The 14,942-nt window shown below is 45.0% G+C and overlaps 1 protein-coding gene across 2 annotated transcripts in view; it reads left to right on the forward strand.

Moving 5' to 3' along the window:
* The window catches only part of nsun2 (NOP2/Sun RNA methyltransferase 2), a 34,247-nt gene extending 23,752 nt beyond the window's left edge, over positions 1-10,495 (forward strand). For both annotated transcript variants that reach the window (XM_033048108.1, XM_033048118.1), the window contains exons 16-19: positions 2,201-2,281; positions 3,696-3,834; positions 6,636-6,675; positions 9,237-10,495. In XM_033048108.1, coding sequence (XP_032903999.1) covers positions 2,201-2,281; positions 3,696-3,834; positions 6,636-6,675; positions 9,237-9,711 — 735 coding nt within the window. In that variant the 3' untranslated portion in view covers positions 9,712-10,495. The remainder of the gene's footprint in view (positions 1-2,200; positions 2,282-3,695; positions 3,835-6,635; positions 6,676-9,236) is intronic.
* The last annotated feature ends 4,447 nt before the right edge of the window (positions 10,496-14,942 follow it).

The following is a 14,942-nucleotide window of genomic DNA, read 5'->3' on the forward strand; positions in this document are numbered from 1 at the left end:
GTCCCAGCCTAATCAACCTCTCCCTATAGCTCAGACCCCTGACAATGTAAGTCTTCTCTGTACCCATTCCAGCTTGACAACATCTTTCCCATCCCAAGACAATAGACAATAGGTGCAGGAGTAGGCCATTCAGCCCTTCGAGCCAGTACCACCATTCAATGTGATCATGGCTGATCACAATCAGTACCCCGTTCCTGCCTTCTCCCTTTATCCCCTGACTCCGCTATCTTTAAGAGCCATATCTAGCTCTCTCTTGAAAGTATCCAGAGAACTGGCCTCCACCACCCTCTGAGGCAGAGAATTCCACAGACTCACAGTTTTGTGTCATTTGCAAATTTGCTAATGTTAATTGTAATCCATTATCTAAATCATTAATATATATTGTAAATAGCTGCGGTCCCAGCACTAAGCCTTGTGGTACCCCACTAGTCACTGCCTGCCAATCTGAATGGGACCCGTTAATCCCTATTCCTTGTTTCCTGTCTGCCAACCAATTTTCTATCCATGTCAGCACTCTACCCCCAATACAATGTGCCCTCATTTTGCCCACTACTCTCCTATGTGGGACCTTATCAAAGGCTTTCTGAAAGTCCAGGTACACTACATCCACTGGCTCTCCGTTGTCCATTTTCCTAGTTACATCCTCAAAATGCCAGAAGATTAGTCAAGCATGATTTCCCCTTCGTAAATCCATGCTGACTCAGACTGATCCTGTTACTGCTATCCAAATGTGCTGCTATTTCATCTTTTATGATTGACTCCAGCATCTTCCCCACCACCGATGTCAGGCTAACTGGTCTATAATTCCGTTTTCTCTCTCCTGCCTTTCTTAAAAAGTGGGATAACATTAGCTACCCTCCAATCCAAAGGAACTGATCCTGAATGTATAGAACATTGGATAATGATTACCAATGCTTTCATGATTTCTAGGGCCACTTCCTTTAGTACCCTGGGATGTAGAACATCAGGCCCTGGGGATTTATCAGCCTTCAGTCCCATCAGTCTACCCAACACCATTTCCTGCCGAATGTCACCCCAGATCCTCTAGCCACTAGTACATCAGGAAGATTGTTTGTGTCCTCCTTAGAGAAGACGGATCCAAAGACACCCTCTATTTGTCGGCCTTTTTGCCTTCTGGGGTGTGTAGATGTGCGCTCCCTCTGCTTCACTACCTCAGTACTTATGCTTGGGTGTATTTGCTTTTTTTGTCCTCTCCAATCAATTTTCCCTAATTTGAGGAAGGACATTCTTGCTATTGAGGGAGTGCAGCGTAGGTTTACAAGGTTAACTCCCGGGATGACGGGACTGCTATATGCTGAGAGAATGGAGCAGCTGGGCTTGTACACTCTGGAGTTTAGAAGGATGAGAGGGTTCTCATTGAAACATATAAGATTGGTAAGGGCTTGGACACGCTAGAGGCAAGAAACATGTTCCTGATGTTGGGGGAGTCCAGAACCAGGGTCCACAGTTTATGAATAAGGAGTAAGCCATTTAGAATGGAGACGAGGAAACACTTTTTCTCACAAAGAGTGGTGAGTCTGTGGAATTCTCTGCCTCAGAGGGCGGTGGAGGCAGGTTCTCGGGATGCTTACAAGAGAGAGCTAGATAGGGCTCTTAAAAATAGCGGAGTCAGGGGATATGGGGAGAAGGCAGGAATGGGGTACTGATTGGGGATGATCAGCCATGATCACATTGAATGGCGGTGCTGGCTCGAAGGGTCAAATGGCCTACTCCTGCACCTATTGTCTATTGTCAAATAGAATTCCGTTGATTCCTTGCTGGTGTCTGCAGCTTTTCTCCCCAGCATTCCCTCTCCACTTGTATTTCAAGTTGAATCAACAGTGGAGTTGGGAAGGGGAGTTGAGAATGTATTTCCTCTGAGTTATGCACACCTGGAACTTGTTGGTTGAAAGTAAATGCAGACACTCTCAACACATTTTAATGTTTTTATAAAATATAAAACTAGTAAAGGGAGAGATTGACAAACAAGATTGAAGCATATTCGTTTCTTGGACTTTATGTCTAATACATGGGTAAAACTATTCCTGATGAGTTGATTTATCATAAGTTTTCTTTGGCATCTAAAGGTTTGAAATTCAAACAACTTTCTGTTTTCCCCACATAATATCTACATGCATGCTTTTGCATTCTTAAATGAGCATTTAATTTTTAATGTTAAGCATGCTGTGATTTTTGGTAGGTGATCAACACTGGAATTAAAGTTTTGAGTCGCAATAATGATGGGGAGGAGTTTGGCTGTGCCTTCAGATTGGCACAAGAGGTATTGTTAATTTGTCATGTTTTAACATTTCTGTGATAATATTTCTATTTTAGATATTTTTTACCTGTGAATAACAACTATAACATTGAAATTATTAGCTTGTAGTTTATTATCAATACAGGTTAGGTTTTAAATTATGATTTTAAACTTCCCTAAAATTTGAAAAGAATTAAAAATTAAGTGTGTACTTGTGTACAATTTCAACATCTCTAACCAATTTTTGCAATACCTGTAAATGGTGTTATGATTGTGGTTTTAATTGCTTTAACCATTACATTAATTGCTTTATTAGTATACATATAGGCCTACCATCTACCCTTCTAAATGTATTCAATATGTACTTTATGGAAACAAAAGAATGACTTAGGATCTTTGGAAAAATAAATATTGTATGACTAGAATTGTCTTTTGGTTTTGATACTTCAAGTTTACAGTCTATTCCAAGAAATTTCAATGCTTGCTGAATTTAAATTAACGATAGTGGTCATATTGTTAGATGTAATGATTTCCATGTAAATTTACAAATAATGCTGTAGAATCTCCTATAAACCTAAATTAACCAAATAATTGTCTCTAAAGTTTATTGTGCCTCAAAGCACAACTCTTGCCTGCTTTTTCTGTGGTGTCTGATTCAATCCCATAATGCTACTTGGATTCTAGCCAAGTTTTGCATTTGTGTATAGATTTTTAACTGTGAACGTAAATGTGATGGGACATGGGCAAAGATTGCTCAATTTCTGGCAAGGAAAGTTTATTTGTAAGGAAGATTCAAACTGATCATCAGGGTTTCAAGGAGACCATGCCAGAGAATCATCAATCAGTATTAAGCTTTCAGAAGGCTATGAGCTCCAATTTGAATGCATTCAAACATTGACACTATCACCTTCATTTTATGTTGTTACATGTTTGAATTGCACTATTGAGAATGTTATGTTACTAAGTGCCTCTGACTCGCAAGTTACTGACAAATTGATAATTGACGTACAAATTGACAATTGATGTAACAAGTTCAGTTTTGCCTGCAGTTTAGCTGGTCAGATAGAGAATGTTAGTTCCACTTAATTTTCAGCACAATGGCATCACATGACCAAAACCATCATTGAGATTTCAACTGTCCAATTTGTAGCTTCAAGTTTTACTTCAGCTTTGTTGCTCCTGAAGCTGACAGTTCAGTCTCATATGCATTTGTATATTTTTTCCCTCCTGTTTGTTTTAATCTTTTGTAGGTGGACTTTGGAAAACTACTTTTTATAATGTGATTGGATTTTGAAGCATTAAATTCTGTTGCCATCCGCAACCTACCTTGTGTCGCTCTGACTTCCATTGTTCAGAGTGTAGTATGATACAAAGGAAAACCTGTATAAATAAATAAATTTTGAGTAAGAAGAGCTAAACTTGACTTTTGTTTCTTCAGGGTATTTACACTATAAATCCATACATTAATGGAAGAATCGTTAAGATCTCAGTTGAAGATGTTATGGTACTGTTGACACAAGAAAATCCATTCATCGGTAAACTTACAAGTGATCCCCAAAAGCAGGCCAAGAAGCTGAGTATGTTATATTGGCAACTTGTCTTTAAGTGAGAGGGCATCTATTTAAGATTATATATAATTGTTCTGGTTACATCTGGAAGAAATAAGTGAATGGGTATGGTTTTGCTGCTGTTTGCATTTTTGTTTTTGCATTACTTGTATGTTGTAGGCAACAATTAGCTAAAACGTGATATAGCCCACTGCTTGCATCTTATGGAATATACAGTTACTTGCAAGCTGACTGTGTTCACTGTTGTCCTACAAAACTGTTTCAAATGTACCCCCATGCAGCTCCCTTGGCAGGAAGCTGCTGACAGAAGCTAGAATGTACCTTGTTGATGAGGCTCTCCAAGTCAACTATGCCATCTGGGAAATGGAAGAACAGAAAGCACAGATAGTGTCATAAACAACCCTCAATGGTCTTGAGCTTGCCTGCTGTCAAGATCTCTGAATGTTTCTGACATTTGCTATTTGTTATATATTAACTCAATGTTAATTTTCTATCTTTAAAAGTTCAAAGAAATATGGAAACATTTGAGTAACCATTTAAAAAAAAAAAACTGAAACGTTACCACTTAACAAGTCCCTAACAACTGTTCTCCATTGATTTCAATGGACGATAAATCTATCCGAGATTGTTAAATCCAATCCAAGATTGTTAAAGAAGGAACTGCAGATGCTGCAAAATCGAAGGTAGACAAAAGTGCTGGAGAAACTCAGTGGGTGCGGCAGCGTCTATGGAGCAAAGGAAATAGGCAACATTTCGGGCCAAAACCCTTCTTCGGACTGATGTAGGGTGGGGGTGGGGGGGGAGGCGGGAAGAGGAAAGGAAGAGGAGGAGCCAGAGGGTTGAGGGAGAGCTGAGGAGGGGAGGAGACAGTGAGGGTGACCTGAAATTGAAGAAGTCAATGTTCATGCCGCTGGGGTATAAACTGCCCAAGCAAAATATGAGGTGCTGCTCCTCACTCTGGCAATGGAGGAGGCCCAGGACAGAACGGTCGGATTCGGAATGGGAGGGGGAGTTGAAGTACGGAGCCACCAGGAGATCAGGTTGGTTATTGCGGCCCGAGCGGAGGTGTTCGGTGAAGCGATCGCCAAGCCTACGCTTGGTCTCACTGATGTAGATCAGCTGACATCTAGAGCAGCGGATGCAATAGATGAGGTTGGAGGAGGTGCAGGTGAGCGGAGGTGTTCGGCGAAGCGATCGCAATGTGTGGAGGTGTTCGGCAAAGCGATCGCCATTGAGCGGAGGTGTTCGGTGAAGCGATCGCCATTGAGCGGAGGTGTTCGGCAAAGCGATCGCCAAACTTCGGGCCTCACTCACCCAGACTCGCTATGATTCTACCGAAACTTCAGGCCTAACTCACCCAGACCTGCAACGGACCCCAATTCTACTTCATCCTCCGGACGATCCACGTCTTCAATCAAATTTATGTCTTCAGGGAACGGGGGTTCCACTCCCCTACTATAGATGAGGCTCTCACCAGGGTTTCTTCCATACCCCGTAACACTGCTCTCTCTCCCCATCCCCCCCATTCATAACAGGGGCAGAGTCCCCCTCGTCCTCGCCTTCCACCCTACTAGCCGTCACATACAACAAATAATCGTCCATCATTTTCACCACCTCCAACGTGACCCCACCACTCGCCACATCTTCCCATCTCCTCCCCGTCTGCTTTCCGTAAAGGCCGCTCTCTGCGTAACTCCCTGGTCAATTCATCCCGTACCACCCTCTCCCCGGGCACTTTCCCTTGCAACCACAAGAAATGCTACACTTGTTGCTTTACCTCCCCCCTTGACTCCGTTCAAGAACCCAAGCAGTCGTTCCAGGTGCGACAGAGGTTCACCTGCACCTCCAACCACATCTATTGCATCCACTGCTCTAGATGTCAGCTGATCAACATCAGTGAGACCAAGCGTAGGCTTGGCGATCGCTTCGCCGAACACCTCCGCTCAGTCCGCAATAAACAACCTGATCTCCCGGTGGCTCAGCATTTCAACTCCCCCTCCCATTCCGAATCTGACCTTCTGTCCTGGGCCTCCTCCATGGCCAGAGGGAGGACCACCGGAAATTGGAGGAGCAGCACCTCATATTTTGCTTGGGCAGTTTATACCCCAGAGGCATGAATTGACTTCTCCATTTTCAGGTAGCCCTCACTGTCTCCTCCCCTTCACAGCTCTCCCTCAGCTCCCTGGCTCCTCCTCTTCCTTTCTTCTTCCCGCCCCTCCCCCACCCTGCATCAGTCTGAAGAAGTGTTTTTGCCGGAAACGTTACCTATTTCCTTCGCTCCATAGATGCTGCTGCACCCGCTGAGTTTCTCCACACTTTTGTCTACCCAAGATTGTTAAAATTGATTTGCTACGTTAAATGGTGGTGAACCTCAGTCAAGCACCATGCATCAGTGTTTCTCTGCAATGTATGTAAAATTAGACGCTTACTGAGGGGAAAAAGTCAAGTGTTTAACTATATTCGCTCACAATAAGGAGGCTTACCGTGCTGTTAAGTTCTGGGAATGGAATAAAATTGGATGCAGTAAGGGAAGCCGATGTACTAGTGAATTATTGTCACAGAATCCAAGACCTGCTGATGGAAATTTAGCACGTTTGCAGAATGCTGCTGCTTTTATCTTCTGTCTCTCACCAGCTTATTACATTTTATATCACTGAATGGTTTTATAGTAGCAATGCAAGCCAATGCATTAAGATTCAACACAATGCTTATTGATGCTAAATATCAAAAAGAAAATGCAACCTAATGGAATTAATATGTGCTAGTAAATATACAAATAATCAAGTAACTTTCTTTGTTTTATAAAACAGGTATGGGAAGCATTGTGCTGAAATATGACCCCGATACTTTGTAAGTTTATTTTCTTATTGGAACTAAATTATATGCCTTTTGATATGTTTGAATTCTCCTCTTTTACTGTTGAGGTAAGATGTGTGTACATCTGCAACATGTCAAGTTGAGTTTATTGACATATGTCCAAGTATGGCACCTAGACTCATTGAAACACAAAACAAATACATAAATTAAACGTTCAAAAAGAAGCCTGATTGTACCAAAAAGGCAGCAGTGCAAAAAGATAATTAGAAAACAAACAAGTCCATGGTAGTGCAAGAGGTGGGTTGTAGTGTTCCACTGTAGTCTTTCCTGAACCTGGTGATGTAGAATGGATGGCATCCGGACCTCCTATCCAATGGTAGCGGTGAGAAGAAGGCACGCCTGGATGGAGGGGATCCTTGATGGTAGGTGCCTCTCCTTGAGCCAGTGCCTCATAGATGCTTTCAGTTGAGGGGAGGCTATGCCCATGATGGACTGGGCTGAGTCCACCAGTCTCTGCAACGTATGGCATTACTGTGTGTTGGGATTGCCATACTAGGCCATGATGCAACCAATCGGGATACTTTCTACATTACATTAGAGTATTTGGAGGCACACTAAATCTCTATCATCTTGCAAGAAAGTAGAGATGCTGGGAAAAGCTTTTCATCGTACCTTAATGAACTAAACTAAACTATTTTTTCATGATTACATCTATGTGTTGGGCCCAGGACATGTCAACTGAGATGTTAATGCCCAGGAATTTGAAGCTGCTAATTATCTCCACCACCAACCCACCAATGAATACTGGCACATGGTCTCCTGACTTTCCTTTCTGAAGTCAGTGATTAATTTCTTGGTCTTGGTGACATTGAGCAAGAAGTTATGTTGTGACACTATTCAACCAGGGGTTCTATCTTTCCATCATCGCCAGTGATTCAGCCAACTACAATGGGTTGTTGGCAAATTTACAGATGCAATTGGAGGTGTGCTGAGCCACACAATTGTGGGTGTAAAGAATGCAAGGCATGGTCTAAACACAGGGCCTGGTTGGTCAGTGAGGGGATATTATTACCAATCAGTACTGATTGAGGTCTGCTGATGAGTATGTTAAGGATCCAGTTGCAAAGGGAGTTTCAGAGGCAAAGGCCGTGGAGCACAGTGGTGGGTTTGGAGGGGATGATTGTAGAATGGCAAGCTATAGTCTAAACTGCAGCTTGGCATCTATTCCTGTTATTCAGGTGGTACAGAACAGAGCGGTGAGCCAGTGGCTTGGCACAGTCATAGTACTATGATCAGAATGACAGGTTTTATTGATTGTAAGACAAATAGTGACAGTTGGATTTTTTAAAAATGATTGTCACATTTCCTTATTTTGTTCATTTGCAATGTGAAATTCACAACCTGCAAGAGAGGAATTTGAAGTCGTAACCTCTGCTTTGCTGGTTCAGAATGCTAATCAGCCTGCCATAAATAGTGGATGAATTGAGAATGTAAATTGGCACACACCACTCCTGTATTCCCATCCTTCTGTGAAATATTGGCAGGTTGCATCAATAACCCTGTGTGCTTCCCCTCCCCCCCCCCCCCTTTTTTTCACATACCCATAATTGCTGTGATCTTTGACAGTCTCAATGAACGTGGGGCAAATTTCTAATGTTCTTGCTGGTTTCTTCATCCTCTCTCCCTTCCCCTCCCCCACATCCGTATGATACAGATTACAATTAATCCAAAATGACACAGTTCATGCGTTTACCTGCACCAGTGTCCCATTTTGTCCTTGCTCTGATTATAACCCTACCAGATCTATTTCCAATTTACTACCTGACTTTAGCTGCCTGTTTACTGTGTGTCCTACTAGAGTTATTTGGCCCTGTGTGTATAACCTCCAGCCACTTGATGCTTGTCATTAAGCTTATTCCTTGTTTCATCCCTTGGAAAATTGCTTTACCTTCTAACCTGCTTTTATATATTTCCATAAAACGATTTGCTTTGACTATTAGCTTTTATTTTTTAATTCTTCCTTCCTCATTGACCATTCTGTGAAGCACTGATTTGTATTTTCTCTCTCTGCTGTGTTCAAGTGTATTTAGCATGGGGGCTTATCTCCCGCTTTTGGCAAACTGTAGATCAAATCTGCAATGCTATATGTGGAAGGCTTAGACTTTGTTCAATCACTCTGTTCAAGTCATTAGAAGCAATGTTAACTTCTATCATAAAAATGAAGCATCGGGTCAAAAATGTTTGGCAAAAATATTCCTCTTCCAATGATCCATTCAGGATCTAAAGGCTTATTTCCTCCCAGGCCCCCCCCCCCCCCCCCCCCCCCCCTCCACCACCACCACCTCCTTTCTCCCTTTTCCTTCTCTTACTTCAGTATGTTGGAACCTGTGTACTGGCCTTTTAATTGCAACTGTCCCATCATTAGAAATGGTGAGGTCTTCAGACCAAAATCCCTTTATAGATATAATAACTAATATGGGGTAATTCCCTCCACTGCCCTCTGCCCAACCTCACCACGTGGAAAATACAACTTGTCCTTTAGACCGACTAATTACTTTTCCCTTTTGTTGTTTTCTCAACAATTCTGTCTGCAGGAACAAGGAAGGTCCAAAGTGCCCTATTGTATTGTGTGGCTGGAGGGGAAAGAACTCAATTCGTGCTTTTGTCGCCAGGAATGAACGTTTCCATTACCTACGAATGCTGGGAGTGGAGGTCTTCCGAGATGGGAAAAAGGGTGAAGGATCTAACAAACTGGTTGCAAATTCTGAGAAAAATATGGAGCCAATGGAAGAAGGCATATTGAATGTACAGGGAGAAACTGAAAATTTGAAACAAGATACTGAAAGCTCACAGGAATTTGCTAAATATGATGAGATCTTGGGTGCGGAAGAACCTGAACAAAAAGAAGTAGAGCATGCACAGATAGAAATTAGTAATTCAAAAGTAATGCAAGCATCAGAATGTACTGATCCATTATCAAAAATTGAGAAAACTGGTAATGCTGCTGTGGCATGTCCAGATGAAGAAAGACCTAAGGTCGAGTCAAAGCAAGTGATAAATGTGGACTGATATAGATTGCAGGACAAGAAAGCTAACTGCCAAATTGTTTCAAGAATATATAATTTACATGCAATCCACAGTTTAGTATTTGAATGTCCTCAAATCTTTAATTACTGGACATGAAGGCTTAAAAAATTGGTTACACTTATTCAAGAACTCTAAATCAACCTCCTGACATAAATATCATTATTTCTGTTGTTATCTTGGCCGTTTGCCAGAAATTTCCTTCATGGGAAAAGGGTGAAGCAAATGTGTTCACGGGGAAAAAGAAGAGCTGTGTCGTGTTCAAGGTGATATGCTTGGCGGCTATGGGGGGGAATTAATTCATTAATTTCAACCATTCATGTCTTTCCAAGTAGTTTAACAACCCATTCTCATGAAAGCACTACTTTTAAAATGAAGTTTTGTGATGTGTTTGGTGTCATTTTTATTATAACCTAGACAACGTGACAATTTTGTTAAGTGTTCTGTGAATCCCATTGTTACATGTTATTTTAATGGTTGAATTTATAAATATGGATTGCTACATTTTTTTTAGTGCTTCCTCAAATTTTTGGATAATTTTCCCATGACTGTTTAGATAGTTGTATGGATGGAACATATTGCCCAAATTTGCCCAAGTGACGAAGATGATAATTTCTCCCTTTAATTCAAAAGTATTTATTCTGCAAAATATTTACTAAGGGAACAGTTCTGTATTTTTCTTAAAAATGGTTACATATGTCAAGACGGTTGATTTTCAGTCAAGATGCCATACTTTGCCTGTTAAATAATAAAACATGCTAAATTTTCATTTTCTAGGTGTTGGCTTGTTCTATTTGATTTTGTTCACTAATGATTCCTGGTGACTATCCACAAATTGACTCTTGCTGAGATACCAACCTTACTGGTGCGTAACAATATAGATCTTGGAATCTGCAATCCAATCTTCTCTGAAGTCTGTTCACCTAGTGCACTGAAGACTGCTTGTTTGTTACTGCTTCAGTGTTGAACTAGAATATGTTCTTTGTTTACATTTTAGCATCCTACATTTAAAGTATTTTGACTGAGTGTGGGCAATGAAAGGTTTGCCTTCATTGCAGGATACCCTTCAAGATGGAAAAGGATGGTGTAAAGTTGTTTGATTTGAGTGGGTGCAAAACTACCCTTGGAATGTGTAAAGGAGTGATTGCTGACACACTGTAACCTTTACTAGGAGTTTATTATAGCACATGGCACACACGTCCCAGCACTGACTGCATCCAGCCTTCAGGCGTACTGGGACCTAGTGGGAGGAACAAAGGGAGGATACCACAGTTATACTAATATGATGGGGCGTGGTTAGTGGTGATGAGGTAGCTACATTATAGGTTGCATGCATAAACCATCTACATCCTTCCCCTTACAAATTAAACAAGTTACAGCAATGGCAGGTTGGTTATACAGTACCTGCAAAGCTAAGCAAAGCTAAGCGAACTCTCCGTATCGAGCCTGAGGTTTTAGAATCCGACCCGAGCGAGTGCGCACAGCACCCTCACCCTCCCCACCCGAAAGAATAGGAGGAGGGACAGGAACAGAAACAGGAGGGAGAGAGAAGGTGGATGGAGACCCAAGCTTGGAAGGGGAACCGAGAGGCACAGGTGAGCCAGGTGAAACAGAAGGGGTAGAATGAGCAGAAGTCGGAGAGAGAGAAGACCTGACGGGACGACAGGGCCGGAGGAGCGAACCCTGGAAGAGCAGGGGGAGGGGCCCGAGGCAAACGGACCGACCGGGGCATGCAGGTAGCAGAGGGTAGGTTAATTGAGGAAGGCTCGACACGCGATGGAGGGGTATACGGAATCGCAGGAGGTGGTTTGGGCTCGTTGACCGCCAACAGGTGCTGGCGGCTGCGTCGGTATACAGTCCCCTCAAAATCCACCAGGTAGGACCGTGGCGCGCTGTCGAACCCGACCACGGTGGCGAGTCTGGAAAAACCGGTAGAAGTCTGCAAATGGACGACCTGGCCAGGCAGCAGTGGGGATAGGGGGCGGCAGGATTTGTCGTGCGAGCGGCGCTGGATTTCGTGCTTCTGAGCAATTCGTTGCTGGACATCAGCAGGCTGCAGGACTTTGGGCATCAGGGACTGCTGGGCGATCGGCATCGGAGGGCGAATAACTCGGGACATGAGGCGTTGGGCAGGGGATCGCATAGTACTGTCTCTGGAAATGTTCCGAAGGTTCAGGAGACCCTGATAGAAATCCCCGTTGGAGAGACGGGATTGTTCAAGCAAGTGCTTTGCGCTGCGGACCGCCCGTTCAGCCAGTCCATTGCTCTGCGGGTACTCCGGGCTGCTGGTGAAATGATTGAAGTTCCACTTCGCAGCGAAAGCTTGAAATTCGGCACTAGTGAACTGGCGGCCGTTGTCTGTCTGCAACCGAACAGGGGAACCAAATGTGGCAAAGTGACGGCGTAGCTTACTGATCACCATCTCGGAGGTGATGGCAGGGAGAAGGTCCACCTCGAACCAATTTGAGTAAGAGTCTACCAACACAAGGTATTGCTTCCCACGCCAGTCGAAAATATCGGCAGCCAGCGAAGACCAGGGCATGTCAGGGGCAGGCTGTTGTAGAAGCGGCTGTCGCTGCTGATGCGGGGCAAGAGAGTTGCAGTCCGTACAGGAATCCACCCTGGCCTTGATGTACTTTGCCATGCCCGGCCAGTAATATTGTTCCTGGGCATGCGAGATAGTGGCATCTGCCCCGGGATGCCCCATGTGGGCCGCGTTGAAGTACAAACCATGCAGCGAGGCAGGGACGACCACTTTGTGTCCCTTGATAATAATACCGTCCCGGAGGACCAACTCATCGTGAACCAGAAAATAGGGGTGGACGCTAGCAGGCAATGAACCCCGTTTGGTAGGCCACCCGCGCTTAATGACAGCAGCAAGCTGTTGCAGGTCGGGGTCGTTAGCGGTATGCTCAACCAGGCACTGGAGTTGCTTGGAAGGGACGAAGTTAACGTTCAGTACCTGTAAGTCCGACTGCTCGAAGGGGTGCTGGTCGCAGGCGGTCCGGGGGGCCCTGGACAGCGCGTCAGCCACATGCATCTCGGTGCCCCTCTTATATACGATTTTAAAGTCAAACCGCTGTAGCTGCAGCATCATCCGCTGTAGCCTGGCTGGAGCGCAGTGTATAGGCTTGTTAAGTATCGTCACCAGGGGTTGGTGATCCGTCTCAACGGTGAACCTGGTGCCAAAGAGGAAGTCCTTAAACTTTGAACACGCGAACACCACAGCCAGCAGCTCCTTCTCTATCTGCGCATAGCGCTGCTCTGTGTCCGTCATGGTCCTGGAGGCATAAGAGATAGGCTGCAGCGAATCACCATCATGGGGCTGCAGTCAAGCAGCACCCAGTCCAAAACGAGAAGCATCGCAAGTAACCACGACCGGACGCAGTAGATCAAAGAACTTCAGAGTAGGTGTGCTGATCAGCTTCGTCTTTAGCAGGTCGAACGCCTGCTGGTGGTGTGGAAACCATGACCAAGCAATGTCCTTTTTAGTAAGTTGTCTCAGGGGTGCGCTCAACTCGCTGAGGTCAGGGATAAACTTGCCCAAGTAATTGACCATACCCAGGAAGTGCTGTAGACTGATAACATCTGTCGGGGCAGGCAGCTCTGAGATGGCGCTGGTCTTTTGCGGGTCGGGCTTTAACCCGTGGGCCATGAAAATGTGGCCAACATATGTAACCTCAGGCACCCGGAACCTGCATTTTGACTGGTTCAGCTTTAGATTGATCTGCCGTGCGCGGTCCAGAATCTGTCGGAGGTGGCGGTCATGTTCGGCCACATCCCTTCCATAGACCAGAATGTCGTCCACAATAATCGCGCAGGGCAGCCCTGCAAACAATTGTTCCATAGAACGCTGGAATACCTCGCTGGCGGAGTTGATGCCGAACGGCATCCGCAAAAACTTAAACCTGCCGAAGGGCGTACCGAATGTGGTTAAGTCCGAGGAACGTTTGTCCAGGGGTATTTGCCAAAATGAACTTCTGGCATCGAGGACGAAGAACACCGTGGCTTGTCCGACCTGGGCAGCAACATCTTCGACAGTCCTCATAGGGTAGTGGGGCCGTTTAATCGCCAGATTCAAGTCCTTAGGGTTGATGCATACCCGTATTTCATTTTTTCCTTTCTTCATTGTGGCGACCATGGTGGAGACCCATTCGGTGGGATCGCTGACAGCCTCCAGCACTCCCATGTTAACCATGTCCTTCAGCATAGCCTCCACCTTGCCCTTCATGGCGAACGACACTCTATGGGGTGGGCGGATCACAGGCACCACGGATGGGTCTGTTGCGATTTTATACACCAGCGGCAGCTTCCCCAACTTGTCGTCAAACAGGTCCGGGTACTCGGATAGAGGATCCATCACTGCTTGCACCTCGTGGACCGTACGGTCAAAGGACACCAGACCAAGATCCTGGCAGGCCTGGTTGCTCAGTAGAGTTACACAGTCGCAATCCAGAATAAAGAACGACAGGTCACGGGAAGATTTCTGTAGCACGCAATGGAAGGTCGCCCTCCCCACAGGTGTTAGCTCCTCTCCCCCATAGGCACGCAAAACAGAGCGATCTGCAGTCAACAGCTCATTATTCCTTATCTTGTGAAACAGTGATGTTGACATTACGTTCACTTTTGCCCCCGTATCCAGCTTCGCAGAGAAGGACTTATTGTTCACAGTAATGGTCACAGATGGATCGGGGAGGCGAGATCGGCTGTGGAGGAGTGTGTAAACACTTGCATCTCCCATGGAATAGCTGAGCTCAGAGCTGGGGGCAGTGTCGACAGAGGACTGAGAATCCATCTCACTATCAACTTGCTGAAGGTTGTTTAGGAATTGTCTAGGAGCTGAGGGCACATTCCCACGGGACCGGCAGGCAGCTGCAAAATGGTTCATTTTCCTGCAGAAATTGCAAGACTTTCTGAGGGCTGGGCACTGTGACTCCGTAGGATGCACATAATTACAGATTGGACACTTCTGAGAGCGCGGGACCCGAGATGTACGAACGGGCCGCGGTGGAGGGCGAAAGTTGTCCTGCATACGTCGTTGTCCAGCAACACCAGTCAGATTTATGGCTCGGCTGTCAGATCCCCTCTGCCCATGCGGAGGGGTAACCACTTCGGCGATGCGGCACGCATGCATTGCTTGAGTCAGGGTTAGGTCAGGCCGTTGCAGCAAGTCGGCACGTAGTTTCTGGTCAAGCATGCCAGTGACGAGAATGTCC

The sequence above is a fragment of the Amblyraja radiata genome, chromosome 2 (assembly GCF_010909765.2).
Source record: "Amblyraja radiata isolate CabotCenter1 chromosome 2, sAmbRad1.1.pri, whole genome shotgun sequence".
Taxonomy (NCBI): Eukaryota; Metazoa; Chordata; class Chondrichthyes; order Rajiformes; family Rajidae; genus Amblyraja; species Amblyraja radiata.